Source organism: Saccopteryx bilineata, chromosome 6 (assembly GCF_036850765.1).
Source record: "Saccopteryx bilineata isolate mSacBil1 chromosome 6, mSacBil1_pri_phased_curated, whole genome shotgun sequence".
In the NCBI taxonomy this organism is placed as follows: Eukaryota; Metazoa; Chordata; class Mammalia; order Chiroptera; family Emballonuridae; genus Saccopteryx; species Saccopteryx bilineata.
In genome coordinates, this window is record NC_089495.1 from 209597205 (window position 1) to 209614044 (window position 16840).

Genomic DNA, 16840 nt, shown 5'->3' on the forward strand with positions numbered 1-16840 from the left:
CACTGTGGACGATGAACTCTAAGGGCCCCCCCCCCAGGCAGAGGGCCAGCACCTGGCCCCCGCTCTAGCCCTCCCGCTGTCCCTGGTCCCCACGCAGGGGCCTTGGGCCCTGAAGGCCCCACGTCAGCCCCTCCTGCCTCCTCCCGACCCCCACCTCCTGGCTGCGCCTTCTCCTCTCCCTCTTTGGCCTCTCGCTGTCCAGCCCAGGGGTCAGCTGCTCTATAAACGAGAGCTTTCTCTCTACTTCCTCTCGTCCCTGTAAACAAGTAGCGTGCCCTAACCCAGCGGCCCTGACATGACACCCTGAAGGGAGGCTCAGGGTCCCACCTGGGCAGGAGCCCACAGTCTCGTCCCAGCCAGTGTGTGGAGCAGGGGCGGCCAGCTCAATTCCCCCGTCTGAACCCAGAGACACTGGAGAGCAGCTCACCTGACTCCGGATGCCACAGGGCAGTGCCGAGGGCACTCAGGGGCGCAGGGCAGCGCCGAGGGCACTCAGGGGTGCAGGGCAGTGCCTAGGGGATTCTGGGGCACAGGGCAGTGCCGAGGGCATTCAGGGGCGCAGGGCAGCGCCGAGGGCACTCAGGGGCGCAGGGCAGTGCCTAGGGGATTCTGGAGTGCAGGGCAGTGCCTAGGGGATTCTGGGGCGCAGGGCAGTGCTGAGGGCATTCAGGGGCGCAGGGCAGGGGCGCAAGGCAGTGCCGAGGGCACTCGGGCGCAGGGCAGTGCCGAGGGCACTCAGGGGCGCAGGGCAGTGCCGGGGGGATTCTGGGGCGCAGGGCAGTGCCGGGGGCACTCAGGGGTCCAGGGCAGTGCTGAGGGGATTCTGGGGCGCAGGGCAGTGCCGAGGGCACTCAGGGGCGCAGGGCAGTGCCGAGGGGATTCTGAGGCGTGGGGCAGTGCTGAGGGGATTCAGGGGCGCAGGGCAGTGCGGGGACCCAACGGCCCAGTCTTCAGTCAGGATGTCGTGCCTCCTCCACGTCCAGACCTTCATCCCACTTGACATCCCTCCCTCCCAGACGGAGCCAGGTCTCATCCCAGCAAGTTCCCAGGAGGGAGTCCAGGCCCCCTCGAGTCAACTGTAAACCTGGCTGTGGGGCCCCCCTCGTTGTGGGGAGGTCGTCTGGGCTGGGGGTGCCTCAGGAAACACGTGTTGAAAGGGTTGAACAGCTGGTTCTGAAAAGGTTTTCTTAGCCGGGTTCCCTCTTGGGGTCCTCGTGGCCCAGCCTCTGTCCATGGTCCTGCTGTGCTCCAGGCCTCAGGCACACCGCTGCCCCTTGGGGACGAGATGAGCTGTCCCCAGCTCTGTGGAACAGTCATCTGTGTGGTCATGGCCATTCTCTCCTGGAGGCCCTCCTGCAAGTCCACACGGGAACCTTTCTTCGGAATGAAGCCAGCGGCTGGTCTTTCTCCCCAGGGTCCCGGAGCAGAGGAGTGCTGGCGTTTAGATAGGATTAGAGAAAAAGGGTGGTTGAGCAAAACCACCCATTCTGAATGAACCTCGTGTTGGGTTATAACCCGTTCCCGTGGTCACTGCGTTTCAGGACGTCCCTGCCAGCCCCGATGTTCACCAGGAGCGACTTCAGCGTGTGGGGGATTCTGAGGAAGTGCATCGGCCTGGTGAGTGTGGGCGTCTGGGCGCACTTGGCACCTCCCTGCGGGCTCGCCCTGCACGCTTGTGGACAGCGGGGAGTGAAGGTGTGGACCTGGACAGGCGTGAGGGGTGGGAGGAGGCCACTGGTGGGCAGGGAGACGGCTCCAAAGGCTGAGCCAGTCGTTCCCTCAGCGTGCGGTGACGTGCTCCCGGAAGGCTGCCTTCCCGCAGTCGGCGTGAAATGGGGAGTTTGGGGTTCCTGGATGCACACAGCGGGTGAGCCGCGGCAGCCGCCCATGCGGGCTGCAGGCAGAGCTCAGACGCTCAAATCTGTCACGGCAGAGAGGGAACTGGTGACCAGAGGTCACAGGCCTTTTCCTGTCCTTGCCCACTGATGGAGACTCCTCACTGTGCTGCCAGGAGGGGTGCTGCCAGGCACAGGAGGCTCGCTCTAGGCCGCATCTGGTGACGGCCCCGCACAGCGGTTCATGGGGCCATGCGCCCTGTTTCTCAGGTGCTGACTGCCTGTCACCCTGCTCCACTCAGTCCCTCCCCAGGAAAGAGTCCACGGTGTTTGCAGGTGTTTGTTGTGGGGAAAGTTTAGACTGTACAGAAAGTTGCAAAACAGCAGCGTGCGCCCCGCATACCCTTCAGGACCTTCCCAACCGCCATCTCCCATGGGGACCGTGGGCAGTGACCGGCAGAGCAGTCCACAGCAGCACTGCTGTGACCTGAGCAGGCACTGTGTGCCCTGTGTGCCCCGTGTGCCCTGGTACCCTGTGTGCCCTGGTGGCCTGGTGCCCTGTGTGCCCTGTGTGGCCTGGTGCCCCGTGTGCCCTGTGTGCCCTGGTGCCCTGTGTGCCTTGTGTGCCCTGATGGCCTAGTGCCCTGTGTGCCCCGTGTGGCTTGGTGCCCTGTGTGCCCCGTGTGCCCTGGTGCCCTGTGTGCCCCGTGTGCCCTGGTGCCCTGTGTGCCCTGATGGCCTGGTGCCCTGTGTGGCCTGGTGCCCTGTGTGCCCTGATGGCCTGGTGCCCTGTGTGGCCTGGTGCCCTGTGTGCCCCGTGTGCCCTGGTGGCCTGGTGCCCTGTGTGCCCTGGTGCCCTGTGTGCCCTGATGGCCTGGTGCCCTGTGTGCCCTGTGTGGCCTGGTGCCCTGTGTGCCCCGTGTGCCCTGGTGGCCTGGTGCCCCGTGTGCCCTGATGCCCTGTGTGCCCTGTGTGCCCCGTGTGGCCTGATGCCCTGTGTGCCCTGTGTGGCCTGGTGCCCTGTGTGCCCTGTGTGCCCCGTGTGCCCTGTGTGCCCCGTGTGGCCTGATGCCCTGTGTGCCCTGGTGCCCTGTGTGCCCCATGTGCCCTGGTGGCCTGGTGCCCTGTGTGCCCTGGTGCCCTGTGTGCCCTGGTGCCCTGGTGGCCTGGTGCCCCGTGTGCCCTGATGCCCTGTGTGCCCTGGTGCCCTGTGTGCCCTGTGTGCCCCGTGTGCCCTGGTGGCCTGGTGCCCCGTGTGCCCTGGTGGCCTGGTGCCCCGTGTGGCCTGGTGCCCTGTGTGCCCTGGTGCCCTGTGTGCCCCGTGTGCCCTGGTGGCCTGGTGCCCTGTGTGCCCTGGTGGCCTGGTGCCCCGTGTGCCCTGATGCCCTGTGTGCCCTGGTGCCCTGTGTGCCCTGGTGGCCTGGGTAGACGCTGGCGTTGAGATGCAGCCCCTGGCGCTGGGTGTGCTTGTCCCTGCTGAGCTGACCCCACTCACCACGCAGGCCTTCTGCGCACCTCTCTCGGTCACCTCTTGTCTCCACGACATTGTTCCCTCTGTGTGGCTGTGAACAGGCATCAGAGCGAGACTCCTTTGCCAACTTTGAAAGACTTTCTGGCAAAGTCACTTGAAGCCACGTGTTGGGAGGTGTCACTTGCTGGGCTGAGGGTTCCGAGTTTCCCGGGAGGTGATGGGAAGTAGTGGCTCGTTCAGTGGCGCTTTGGGGCCACAGAGCTGGAGGAGCATCAGGAACACCTGCAGTGGGGGGGCCCCGGGGGGGCCAGCGCGGGGCTCCTGCCATCCGGGTGTGTGACGTGGTCCAGCGTGGGCGGGGGGTGTGGAGAGGCAGAGGGACTGGGAGCTGTCCTGGGGGAGACGAGCTGGACTCGCTGGGCGGGGGGTGTGGAGAGGCAGAGGGACTGGGAGCTGTCCCGGGGGAGACGAGCTGGGTGGGGGGTGTGGAGAGGCAGAGGGACTGGGAGCTGTCCTGGGGGAGACGAGCTGGGCTCGCTGGGCGGGGGGTGTGGAGAGGCAGAGGGACTGGGAGCTGTCCTGGGGGAGACGAGCTGGACTCGCTGGGCGGGGGGTGTGGAGAGGCAGAGGGACTGGGAGCTGTCCTGGGGGAGACGAGCTGGGTGGGGGGTGTGGAGAGGCAGAGGGACTGGAAGCTGTCCCGGGGCAGACGAGCTGGACTCGCTGGGCGGGGGTGGGGGTTCCCTTCCCAGGCAGCTCACAGCCCAGGGGGAGTTCAGAGCTCGCCCCTGCAGGCCTCTGCCCTCCAAGAGGTGACCGTCAGAGCGGGCGGGCGGGGCTGTGCTTCCTGGGAAGGCTGCCTGTGACGAGCTCGCGGGTCCCTGCAGGAGCTGTCCAAGATCACGATGCCCATCGCTTTCAACGAGCCCCTGAGCTTCCTGCAGCGGATCACGGAGTACATGGAACACGTCTACCTCATCCACAGAGCCTCCCGCCAGCCCCAGCCCCTGGAGAGGATGCAGGTGAGCGGGGCCCTGTGCTGGCTGGGGGGCCGACTGCAGCTCCGAGTGACGTGACCCCAGCTGACTGGAGGGGCAGGCACCGCCCAGTGGAGAAGGCCAGCACCGCTCACGCTCATCTGGTCGCTGTCCTGCCAGCCGCAGGGCATTTGTGCGGGGGCGTGTTCTCCACAGGCGTGCATGGGCTGGTGCCTGGGTCCTCCCGGTCTTGTCGGCTTCACCACCTGTGTGCATGTGTGTGCGTGTGTGCCCATGTGCGTGTGCGTGTGCGCCTGTGTGTGTGCGCGTGCGGGACGGGCCCTCCCCCCTTGCCGGGGCCACCAGGAAGGATGGGCTGGCGTTGGATGGCAGCGGGGCTCCCGTTCCCGTGGCGTTGAGGACGTGGTGGGTGACAGGAGGCACTTTGCGGGAGTGATGTGACCTCAGACACGCTGCCAGAGGAAGACTGGACCGTCCCCAGCTCAGGGCCTGGCGGGCCTGGGGGACTCGCTCACGCCTGCGTGTCGTCCGCAGTGCGTGGCGGCCTTCGCGGTGTCGGCGGTGGCTTCGCAGTGGGAGAGGACCGGGAAGCCCTTCAACCCGCTCCTGGGAGAGACCTACGAGCTGGTCAGGTGAGGCCAGGCCCCGCGGGCGCCGGTGCAGGCGCCGGGGCGGGGTGTGTCTTCCTGCAGCGGGCCGGCCTGTGAGGACAGAACCCTGGGTGGCGGGTTCACTAAGGACACGTAGGCGGGAGGACGGTGGCATCCAGGGAGTGTCGTGTCGATCGCTGCGGGTGGGGAACAAGCTGGTGCGTTGGGCTCGGGTGGAGAGTGGTGTCTGAACGTGCTCTGAGCTCTGACCTGGCGTGGAGGGTCCTGGTGAGCAGGCGCGCCCACTTACCCGAGCATCCCGGGCGGCGTTGTGCCGAGTGCAGGAGCCCCGCAGGCCGCGGGTCGGGGGGTCCCGCGCTCCCACAGCGGGGCAGGCGCCTGTGCTCAAGTTGTGGAGGCCGCCTGCGCCTGGCTCTTCTGGTGGTCTCTGGCACGGCGGCGGGGGAGGCGCCCTCTGGGCTCATGCTCCCTGTCATGGCTGGTGCCAAGCAGCTGGTCTGGGCGTCTCACCAAATGGAGAAAGCTGGACACGTTAGGCGGGAGCACGGTGTATGCAGCCTGGGGCTGCTGTGCGATGACAGAGGGAGGAGCAGGTGACTGGGTCACAGTGCGTCACCGGAGGGGAGGACAGGGAGCAGCCCCTGCCTCCCGCTGAGAAATGAGGAAACGGAGGCTCCGATGCGGGAGGACTGGCCCCAGAGTCACTGCTGGGCAGATCTTTGTTTTGTGTTTGGTAGCGCTGTCCTCCTGACACCTCTGCTGGGCAGGTGTCCTCCCTGTCCACAAGCATGAGTGCCGTGGTCGGGGCTCTGGCCTCATTAGAGGCTGGCAAGGGGTCAGCGCTTAGTTCACTCAAAAGCATCATGAAAGTGCCTTGAAAAGGGAGATCAAAATGTAGCGTGAACAAAGTTGTAGCTGGCGGGAGGTAAGTCGCATGGGTTCAAGGGACGAGGACAGTGCAGGTGCTGAGTGTGCGTGTGACACTGCTCACCCTTCACCCTCTGGACCACAGTCTCGCAGACCGACAGCAGAGCTCACGCTCTTCCTGGGCACCACTGTGCTCGTCCCGTCTCAGCCCGGTCTCCGGGTGCCGTGTCCACGGCTCACGGTGCGTGCAGGACCCAGGCGGCCGTGTCTGGGCTCCGAGCTCTGCCCGAGCTCCCTGTCGGCTCCTGAAAGCGAAACAGCCCGCTTTCCTCACACAGTGTTCATCCCGCAAGTCACACACCTCGGCGGGCAACCTTTTAAAATCTAATTTTTTCAACTTTCCTTCCTCTGTAACAGTTGGAAATTCAGATTCCAGTTAAGTTAGTAATTATGTGGATTAACTTTTATAATTTTCAGTGAGTACAACTGTGGGTGTATTCACAGTTCCAGAACAATTAAAAAATGACATTTTTATTGAACAAGAGAGTGTACTAAAAACCCTGTTTCCTGGGCAGAAATGTCTTAGGGCACGTGAGGCATCTCATCATAAGTGTCCAGGAGCCTCGGGAGCTGGCGTGGAGCCCCCCTCCCAAAGGCCAGGGAGCCGCCACTCTTGGGGCCGGGGGCGGGTGCTCCTTGAGGACGGGCACCAGTCTGCGCCTGGGGCTCTGGGTCACTGGTCCTGGGAGACCTTACAGACCTGTGTGCTCGGAGGCCCCGTGGAAGCACATTTCACGTGTGTGTGTGTGTGTGTGTGTGTGTGTGTGGCTGCGTGTGTTGTCAGTGTTGGACGAACGTGTCATGTGTGGCACGGGTGGTCGCATGGAGTGGCTCTCCCTTCCCAGTGCCTCCCGCACACGGAGGCCCGCAGTCGCACGTGTGTGGCCCCGAGCCATGGAGCTGGCCGGCAGGCTGAGCAGGCTCGCTGGGCTGTGCTGTCTGTCACTCACAGGCTCCTCCCTCCCCCCTGTTGGTGCCCAGGGAGGACCTGGGGTTCAGGTTCATCTCCGAGCAGGTCAGCCACCACCCGCCTGTGAGCGCGTTTCACTCCGAAGGCCTCTGTCAGGACTTCCTGTTCCACGGCTCCATCTACCCGAAGCTGAAGTTCTGGGGGAAGAGTGTGGAGGCAGAGCCGCGGGGCACCATCACTCTGGAGCTGCTCAGGTGCGCCCGCCTCGCCACCTCCAAAGCAGGGAGGGAGCCCTCTCCCCTGCCGCCTCCAGGGTGGCCCTGTCTGTAGAGGCCGCGGCCTTCCGGCAGCGGGGACGCCCTCTGCCAGGTCCCCCAGCCAGGCAACGGTCCTGACGTGCTCCCCAGAGGGTTCTGCATCGTCCTCTGCGGCCTGGACGGGCTCTGGTCTGGTCACAGCAGCTGCCCCTTCTGCACAGCACCGTGCTCAGCTGCTCAGGACGGCCCGCGTTTGCCGTGCACGTGTGTCTGAGCCACGGGGACCAGCACAGGGGCTCGGCTCGGGCTCCCACGGGGTGGCAGGCCCGCCATGGGCAGGCGGCACCCTCAAGGGGAGAAGCCATCCAGAGGGAAGCCACAGTGTTTTATGACCTAACCCCAGAAGTGACCCCACTATGGCCTTCCCGCCACCTGTGCTGCTGGTCACACAGCCCTGGCTGAGCTTAGAGGGAATTACAGGAGGGGAGACACTTGAGGGGCCGCCTTTGAGGCTGCCCTGCCCCCACCCACTCTAAATGTAAATGTCCCCGATCCAGTGTTGGTCAGAGACACCTCGGAGCAGAAGTGGAGTCTCCACACCTCCTGGCCGCGGCAGAGCCACTGTGGAGCCGTCCAGGCCATGGGCGGGCAGGCAGCAACGTGGGGGGCCGTGGATGGGACCTGTGTCCCCGTGGCCCTGCCTGGCTGGTGGCCACAGCCCACGGGGCCCTGGGGGAGCCACCCCTCCTGGGGACACGCCCGCCTGGGCCTCTGGCCTTCCTGGCACCAGCAAGGAGGGCCAGAGGTTGCAACACCTTCATGAGTCAGGTGTTTGGGTGCCACCTGGGAAATGGCAGATATTTGTCATGACTTGTCTGCACTGCCACTAGGTGTGGCTCTTGGACACAGCCTCCCTCCCGGGGCAGAGGTCCTGCATGTGCTCACACCTGTGGGACCTTTTCTCTTGGGATCAGGCTGGGAGAAAAGGAAGGTGCAGTGCTGTAACTGTAACTGCAGGCCACCCTCATCCCCTTGGAGGCGGTGGCTGTCCTGGAGAGGACAAAGAGGACGAGGGAGGAGAGCTCTCTTTGTCTCAGTGTTTATTGACATTCAAGTAGAAAGCTTTGTTGTTGCTACAAAGGAAAGAAGAGATACATTTCAAACGAATGCTAAATAAGTAGCTGCTGTAAATAAGTAGCTGCTGTGGGAAGGAGTTCAAAGCAAACCCCCCCCCCCCACCGTGGGTTGTGAGGCAATTACGGTGCCTTGCGTCAGTGTCTGTGTGTCTTTGCTTCTTGGGTGGTGGGCACACACAGGCACGCCTTCCGTCTGCTTTGCTGGCTCTGACTGGCATGTTTTCTGGCCTGTTTGACAGACACAAGGAGGCCTACACCTGGACCAACCCTACCTGCTGTGTGCATAATGTCATTATTGGCAAGCTCTGGATAGAGCAGTACGGGACGGTGGAGATCCTCAACCACAGGTGATGCACCAGGTGCCACGTGGCGGTCACACCAGGCAGCGGGGACCCTCACTGTGCTCTTTGAGCTGCCCTGGGCAGCAGCCATCCTGGCCCCCGGGCCCCCGAGCCGCCCGGGGACCCAGTCCTCAGCATGAGGCACTGTCCACGCTCCGTGTTGATAGTTCTTTTCTTTCTAATTCCAAGTTCATTTATTTTGAAATTTTAAACAGCACTAAAGACGGGTGTGGGTCCAGGTGACAACCCAGTGCCCATCCTCTTCCCTGTCCACTGTTCGGTCTGTTGTTCCTTCTTCCTGGGTGTTCATGACTGACCAGCTCTGCTTGGTTATGGCTTTCATGAGATGAAATCTGCCTGCCATAATGGCTACTGTTTAAAGTGGACACTGAAGTGATTTGTAGTCAGCGTGCTGGAGTGTGCAGCCACCACCACTGGGCAGTGTGGGGACTTTCCCGTGGCCTTGGCCGCCGTCCCACCCCGGGCACCGAGTGTGGGAGCTTGTTCTCTCTCTCCCCTCGCCTCCCTCCTTGCCTCCCCTGCGCGGCCCCCCTACCACAGGCCCGTGTCTGCTCTTCCTGCAGAACCGGAGACAAGTGTGTGCTGCACTTCAAACCGTGCGGGCTGTTTGGGAAAGAGCTTCACAAGGTGGAAGGCTACATTCAAGATAAAAGGTAGGTCCCAGGCGGCATGGGCCTGACGGCGCCCGGGCGCTTTGCAGAAGGTGCCGTCAAACCTGTGGCCGCGTTCGTGGTAACAGACATCAGACTCGCTTCTAAATCTTCTTCATTCAGAGGAAACGTTTCATTGTCGAGCACAACAGGAGATAGAAGATGGGCTTTGGGTCTCATGTCTCGGGTGGTGAGCGGTCAGTCGGGCCATGCATTTATGCGCAGACGCGGCCAGACGGGCAGTTTGTAGTGGCTGTTAACGTGGTTACTAAACCCCCTCGTTCCAGCAAGAAGAAGCTGTTCATCATCTACGGCAAGTGGACAGAGTGTCTGTGGGGCATCGAGCCTGCGGCCTTCGAGTCCTTCCGGAAGCGGGAGCGGAGGGGCGAGCCCCCGAGAGACGCACCTGCACCTGCGGTGAGGCTGCGCCCCGACCCCTGCGCAGACGGTGCCCGGCCTGCGGCCTCCGGGTGGGCGTGGCTTATCCGCATCCCGCAGCGCGGGGGCGGGGTCAGTGTCCGCCCCGCCCCGAGAGCCGCCCAGGGCACCTCTCTTTCCTTCCGAACACGCCGTGTTCTGGAGGCCTCTCCGGAAACCTCCTGTCTTCCTGGCCCTCGTTAGCTAGCCCTGCTAAGAAAGCCGGTGCGTGTCCTGTCTGCGTGCTTAGCCCGAGTGTCAGCGTGCCCCGCGGTCAGACAGTTGTCCGAGGGGCCTCTCCCTGGAGCTTTGCAGTCCCACTGACCTGAAGGCCGTGCTGCGTTGAAAACCGGAGCGGTAGTTCAAAGAGGAGTCCCGCCTTCTTCCGCTGTGCAGTGCGGGTGGGCGGATCCGTGCGCCCAGCCTGCAGGGCCTCCGGGGCGCTCACCGCGATCCCCCATGCACTGCGACGCCTTTTGTAACAATGCGGGGTTCAGTACCTGCACAGGCCAGCACGCAAGGCCACCTGAGAGGCCTTTGATGTGGTCACTGTGCTCCATTGTGCCTGGGTGGCCTGCAGGCGAGTAGCCTGCAGCCGGGCGGCCGGCCCTTGAGCTGCGCCTCTCACGCTGACACGCTTCCCCTGTATGAGCAGCCCCTGCCCTCTCCCCCCAGGCCCCCTTGACTTTGAAAGTAAACGGAGGCAGCCTATCTTTTTATGGAGGTGCGGTCTCCAGGCAGAGTGTGGTCTAGGCGTGCTGCGACATCCTGACATCACCCAGTCTGGACCACGTCTGGACTGAGGGCAGCACGGAGGGCAGGCCCCTCTCAGAGGGAGCGTCAGTCACTCTGAGCTTGGACAGTGTGCTTCCACACGGTGCCAGCTGGTGGTGGTCCCGCTCGGACTGAGGGCAGCACGGAGGGCAGGCCCCTCCCAGAGGGAGCCGTCAGTCACCCTGAGCTTGGACAGTGTGCTTCCACAGGGTGCCGCTGGCTGGTGGTGGTCCACTCGGCAGTGCGTCCTTCAGGGTGCCTGCACTCCCAGTAGGAGAGCCGTGCCCCCCCCTGGCTTCACACCCTGTTTGGGGGGGCCCAGTACAGGAGCCCCCGCAAGGTGGGCTGAGCACGGCAGAGCAGGAGGCCAGGCCCTCCTGAGGCTGAGGGCAGCCAGGTCGCAGACAGGGTGTCCTCTGCTCAGGGGCTCCGCACAGGGTCTGGAAGCCTCAGTCTCCCTCCCGCGAACGGCCAGCATGCTCTGTGTTTCAGGATGACGGCTCTAAGGACGCCGACAGGGACGTGGTGGACGCCGTGCCCGAGGCTCAGGAGACCGTGCAGGTCATTCCCGGCAGCACGTTGCTCTGGAGGGTCAACACGCGGCCCCCCAACTCTGCCCAGGTCCGTGCCCCCTGCACACAGCCCCCCTTGAGTCTGGGCTACTCACGGCTGACCCCATGTTCACAGCCAGCTCAGCCCCTGGTCCCAGAGCAGCCAGGGTCCCCGTCACCTAATCAGACAGTATTGGCTGTGCTGGCCTCCAGTGCCTGTGCCCAGAGCCACACCCAGCCACACCTAGCTCCTCCTGGCAACACCGCCTGCCTGCCTCATTTCTGAAAAAATTTTATTGATTTATATTGATTTTAAAGACAGGGGGAGAGAGAGAGAGATCAAACTGTTCCACTTACTTAGGCGTTTAATGCTTGAGTCTTTATGTGCCCCGACCGGGAATCAAACCCCCAATCTTGACATATGGGGCGGCACTCTGACCCACTGAGCGACCCGGCCGGACAAGCCGACACCCACTGCAGCTCACTTGGGTTTCCAGAGTGGTTGCAAAGATGATTTTCCTGACTGGTCAATTTAAATGCTTAAATGCATTTTGATATTTATTTTTGAACATTAAACTTGCCACTTGTATTACATATAATAAATCTATTACATACAGTGATATAAAATAATCATATAATAAATATAAGAAGTTATGTTTTTCACATTACGAGTTATATACAGGATAAATATATAACGTAACTTTTTATTATTCTGTCTTACAACCTGGCAGAGCACGTATAGAATAAAAGAAACACACCACTCGTCCCAGGGGTGTTGGGGAGACAGATCTACAAGTCCGGTGTCAAGTGGGGGGGCCGGAGGAGACCGAGGCCGGACGTTGAGGGGAGCGTCTCCACGGAGCGGGGACACTAGACGGGCTCAGAGAGCATTTCTTATCTGTGGCTTCAGAGCAGGGTGCTGTGCAGAAAAGATGTCCGTGGTGGTGACAGGTTTCTGTCTGTCCCTCAGATGTATAACTTCACCAGTTTCACCGTCAGTCTCAATGAGCTGCAGGCGGACACGGAGGAGACCCTGGCTCCCACGGACTGCCGCTTGCGCCCCGACATCCGGGCCATGGAGGACGGCAACATGGGTGCGCGCCTCAGCGCCGGGGGCTCCGGAGTAGCTCCTGGAGACGAGCAGAGGGAATGTGCCAGGGCCTGGAGGGCACGACAGGTGTTGAGTCCCTCGGCACGGGGGGGGTCAGGTCCCTCGGCACAGGGGGGGTCAGATCTCCCAGGTACAGGGTGGGGGGTCAGATCTCCCAGGTACAGGGTGGGGGGTCAGATCTCCCAGCACAGGGTGGGGGGTCAGATCTCCCAGGTACAGGGTGGGGGGTCAGATCTCCCAGGTACAGGGTGGGGGTCAGGTCCCTCGGCACGGGGGTGGTCAGATCTCCCAGGCACAGGGTGGGGGTCAGGTCCCTCAGCACAGGGGGGGTCAGGTCCCTCGGCACGGGGGGGGGTCAGATCTCCCAGGTACAGGGTGGGGGGTCAGATCTCCCAGGTACAGGGTGGGGGTCAGGTCCCTCGGCACGGGGGTGGTCAGATCTCCCAGGCACAGGGTGGGGGTCAGGTCCCTCGGCACAGGGGGGGGTCAGATCTCCCAGGTACAGGGTGGGGGGTCAGATCTCCCAGGTACAGGGTGGGGGTCAGATCTCCCAGGTACAGGGTGGGGGGTCAGATCTCCCAGGTACAGGGTGGGGGTCAGGTCCCTCGGCACGGGGGGGGTGGTCAGATCTCCCAGGTACAGGGGGGGGGGTCAGGTCCCTCGGCACAGGGCGGGGTCAGGTCCCTCGGCACAGGGGGGGGGGTCAGGTCCCTCGGCACAGGGGGGGGGTCAGATCTCCCAGGTACAGGGTGGGGGTCAGGTCCCTCAGCACAGGGGGGGGTCAGATCTCCCAGCACAGGGGGGGGGTCAGGTCCCTCAGCACAGGGGGGGGGGGTCAGATCTCCCAGCACAGGGGGGGGGTCAGGTCCCTCAGCACAGAGTGGGGGTCAGGTCCCTCAGCACAGGGGGGGGGGGTCAGGTCCCTCAGCACAGGGGGGGGGTCAGGTCCCTCAGCACAGGGCGGGGGTCAGGTCCCTCAGCACAGAGTGGGGGTCAGGTCCCTCAGCACAGGGGGGGTCAGGTCCCTCAGCACAGGGTAAGGTCAGGTCCTCCAGCACCGAGCAGGGCAGGTTCTCAGAGTTCTAGCCTGTTGCAGACCAATCCTTTTGTTAGAACAAAGTTAAGTTACTAGAAAAACGCAGTGAAAAAGAACACATACAGAAGTCAAGTCCCCATATTTGTATCACTGGGTTCCACAGATACCAGGGTTGCATTTCAAAAACTGGATATGTTGTTCATTCAAGTCTAATGGGCCGCCCGTGAGGGGGGTCCTGCTGCAGGTGTGACGAGACAGTGCCATGCCCAGCACCTGGCAGCACACACTAGGTGACCACGCGCGGTCAGTAGGGCGGGAGGTGAGGGGCCTCACGGTCAGGAGCCACCTCAGTCCCTGGAACAGCACAGCCCCCACCCTGAGGGCTGAGGCTGAAGGCATCCCCAGTCCTGCTCTCGCAGGAGGGACGTGCTCTGGGGTGAGACCAGGCTCGGGGCTCCTGCGGTGACACAGCCCTGGGGTTCACACGTGCCGGCGGCCGGGGCTGTGTTGGGGCCCCGCCGCCCCTTGATGCCGCGGGCCGGGCCGCCTGGGTTCGGGTTCCTGGTGACAGTCCACTGTCCGTGGGGTCCACCCTGACCCTCACCTGACCCGTGTGCTCGGCCTAGACCTGGCGAGCCAGGAGAAGGAGCGGCTGGAGGAGAAGCAGCGGGAAGCCCGGCGGGAGCGCGCCAAGGAGGACGCCGCGTGGCAGACGAGGTGAGTCCGCGAGGCGAGGGGCCCCGGGGGACGGCCACCCACGCACGCCCCTGCGGCTGAGCAGAGGCCATCCCCCTGTGGCGAGGTGGCAGCAGCTGTGCCCAGCACACGGGGGCCGAGGGGAGAGGCAGGCCGTCTGAGCCTTGACCTCCTGTCCTGGCCCCTGCAGTGGCTCTGAGCACTTTCTCTAATGGGGCAAATTTAGAAAGGAAATGTGGCTGGGACCAAACTCCCGAGGGAACACGGCTCAGAGAGGAGGCGCTGGGCGTCTGGAGCCCCTGGTGCTGTCCCCACACCCCTCACGTGACACAGGGCCCCAGAGGCCACGGCCACACCCCTGTGGGGGCAGGCCGCCATCCCCCCACGCTGCGGCACTGCCGGTGACTGCTGGGGCAGGGGCCCTCGCGGGGACGCAGATGCCGCGACCCCCAGGGAAGGCTGGCCACGCCCCCACGCTGCGGCACTGCCGGTGACCGCTGGGGCGGGGGCCCTCGCGTGGGACGCAGATGCCGCGACCCCCAGGAAGCCATCAGGCAGCAGTGCCGTTTGCTGCTCCGTCATCACGTGGCAACAGTCCCTCTGATAAGGGTTCTGTCAGCTGAGTGCTGTAATACTTAAGCATAATTTTAAAAGTACATGTAAGTTAAAGTTTTAGTCTTAGAAAACGGGGTGGTTTTGAACTATTTATTGGTGTATTTTTCCACGAAGTGAGATGCGTCCTAGCTGGTGTCTGCAGGGCCCAGTGAAGTCACGATGTGCCTTCCGTGTGGCTGTCCTGTTTAAAACCGCTCCGGATGGCTGGCCTTCCAGTTTCATTTCATATTATGCTCTTCATAGTTGATACGTGTGATTTGCTTTGTTCTAGAAAAAGATAGCTTGTAAATAATGTTCCTTCATTTTTTTTAAGTAGTCAATTTAAAAGATATATTGTGAAAATGATGAGATTTGTTTCTGTCCTGAGAAGACAGTTCTATGTTGTGAGTCCCCCGAGCCACTCCTGGTGACACGGCGGCGTCCTTAGTTGTCACCGTGCCGCATCACAACGGGTGCTTCTCACTCGGCACACAGAGGCCGAGGGTGGTGGCTGTGGCCCTGGGAGCCGGCTGGGAACTGGTGACGGTGTCCGAGTTGGCTTTTAGGACGCAGTGGGGGCCACCGTGCCCCTCTCTCTGCCCTGGACCCTGCCCCTCCCCAGTTCACAGGACGTGCACACCGGCCTGTTGAAAGGGCGGAAGCAGCGCTGTGTTCTCACCAGCATGGGCTCAGGGCAGCCTCGGGCTCAGCGCCCTCTCTGGTGACCGCCAGCCTGTTTTCTCTGAATCCGTGAGGCTCTGTAGGGAAGAGAGGCTGACGTCCAGGATGTTTGCGGAGCCTGGGGTGAAGTCCCACCGCCAGGGACGGCGCTGCCGTGTGACTGAGGCTCGTCGCGGGCTCCGTGCGCCCCGGGCCAGGCCCTGCCCTGACGCCCTCTGTGTTGCAGGTGGTTTCGCCAGGGCAGGAACCCACACACGGGGACCCCCGACTGGCTGTACACAGGGGGCTACTTTGAGCGGGACTTCTCGGGCTGCCCCGACATCTACTGAGGGCTGGGAGCCGCCCAGGACCGGACGCCGGCTGTGCCGGAGCTCGTCCCGTGGCTCCTCCGCGCTTCCGGCAGAGCCCGCCTCCCCAGGACCGCGTCCGCGGAGAAGGTGCCGTCCTGGCTGAGGACTCCAGCCTAATGAACTTCCGGTTGCCAAACGTGTGCTGCTGTTGCGGTCTCTTCATAAAGCTTCCCTTGGGGTCATCGTGTCTCATTAAGGTTTGGAAGGAAAGTTCTTCAGTTCCCGTTGATGCGACAGGGTGAGCTGGGCGTGTCTGGGTTTGTAACTAGAGGAAGGGGCCGGAGGGGACCGTGCTCCTCCCTACAAAGCAGTGTCCAGGGGCAGCTGAGAGCCATTTCAGTTGGAACCAGGAAGGGAAAGGTGGGTCCAGGCAGGGACCTCGCAGAGCGCTCGGTGCGGCCTGGACTCACTGTCCCTGCAGCACGAGCGAGCATCTTCAGAGCGGCAGGTTGGTGAGATGAGTGGTTGTCAGATTCCGTATTTTTTGCCAATCTTCAATAATGTAAAGATGACTTTCAAAATATTTAAGTTAAAACTACTTGTAGGGTTTGCTGAAGAGCTAGACACGCATTAATCGCCAGCTGTATACGTCCAAAAGGAAGCTTCGCCACGACAACCCAGGGCAGCCAGAAACACTGCGAATTGTTGACCAAAGTCCCCAGGTGGCTCCCAGCCTCGCGGGAGCCCCGCCTCTGGCCTGCTCCTCCTCCCTGGGGCTCCACCGTCACTGCAGGCCAGGCCCACAGGCCACAAAGTGAGCGTCCCTCATTAGACCATGTGGCCCGTCCCCACAGCACTGTGTCCTTGCCTTCCCGCATGCATGTCTGAAGCACAGGGTTGCAGGTGGGCACACCTGGTGCGCACGGGGGTCAGAGCGGAGGCCACTTACAGGTGAATTAGCATTATTAACAAAACACAGGTGTGTGTCTGTCTCAGCACACCTCCTTGTCAGGTGACTGTTCTCTCTCCGTAGAAATGCCACAGATCACGGCACTGCTCCCTGAATGGAAGACAATCTGCTGTGCAGGTGCACACGCACCTGCACACACACGGGCACACTGTACACATGCGTGTGCACATGCAGGTGTACGGAGCAGTGAGTTCCTGTGAGAGTGTGTCATCATGTGTGTTCAGGCTTCAAAATCACGTTTGTAATTAAAACACTTTTGAAAGCGAAGACTTGCTTTGAAGACTTGATTCTGTAGCTCTGGCTGCTGGAAGCCACACGCTTGGACAGAGTCCTGAACGCAGCCACGGTCCATGGAGTGTCTGTCCTCCCGAGGGACCCTGGACAGCCCACTGTGCACAGACGGCCCGACCCCACGTGGCAGGCTTTATGGGAAACGTAAAATAATGTTAGGGGCCCCCTGGTGCTGCCTAGATTAATAGGCCGCCTGGTGTTGGGGCCGGACATTGCGTCTGGGTGGCTGGGTCAGGACAGCTGTGTCAGAACTGGTGCTGCCCTCCCAGACG

At 62.5% G+C, this 16840-nt stretch overlaps 1 protein-coding gene across 3 annotated transcripts in view; it reads left to right on the plus strand.

Moving 5' to 3' along the window:
- Window positions 1–16544, plus strand: part of OSBPL2 (oxysterol binding protein like 2) — a 35609-nt gene extending 19065 nt beyond the window's left edge. For all 3 annotated transcript variants that reach the window (XM_066234774.1, XM_066234775.1, XM_066234776.1), the window contains 11 exons: window positions 1542–1617; window positions 4194–4328; window positions 4839–4936; window positions 6824–7006; window positions 8385–8492; window positions 9071–9160; window positions 9445–9574; window positions 10841–10969; window positions 11870–11993; window positions 13673–13763; window positions 15244–16544. In XM_066234774.1, coding sequence (XP_066090871.1) covers window positions 1542–1617; window positions 4194–4328; window positions 4839–4936; window positions 6824–7006; window positions 8385–8492; window positions 9071–9160; window positions 9445–9574; window positions 10841–10969; window positions 11870–11993; window positions 13673–13763; window positions 15244–15346 — 1267 coding nt within the window. In that variant the 3' untranslated portion in view covers window positions 15347–16544. The remainder of the gene's footprint in view (window positions 1–1541; window positions 1618–4193; window positions 4329–4838; window positions 4937–6823; window positions 7007–8384; window positions 8493–9070; window positions 9161–9444; window positions 9575–10840; window positions 10970–11869; window positions 11994–13672; window positions 13764–15243) is intronic.
- Window positions 16545–16840: the final 296 nt, after the last annotated feature.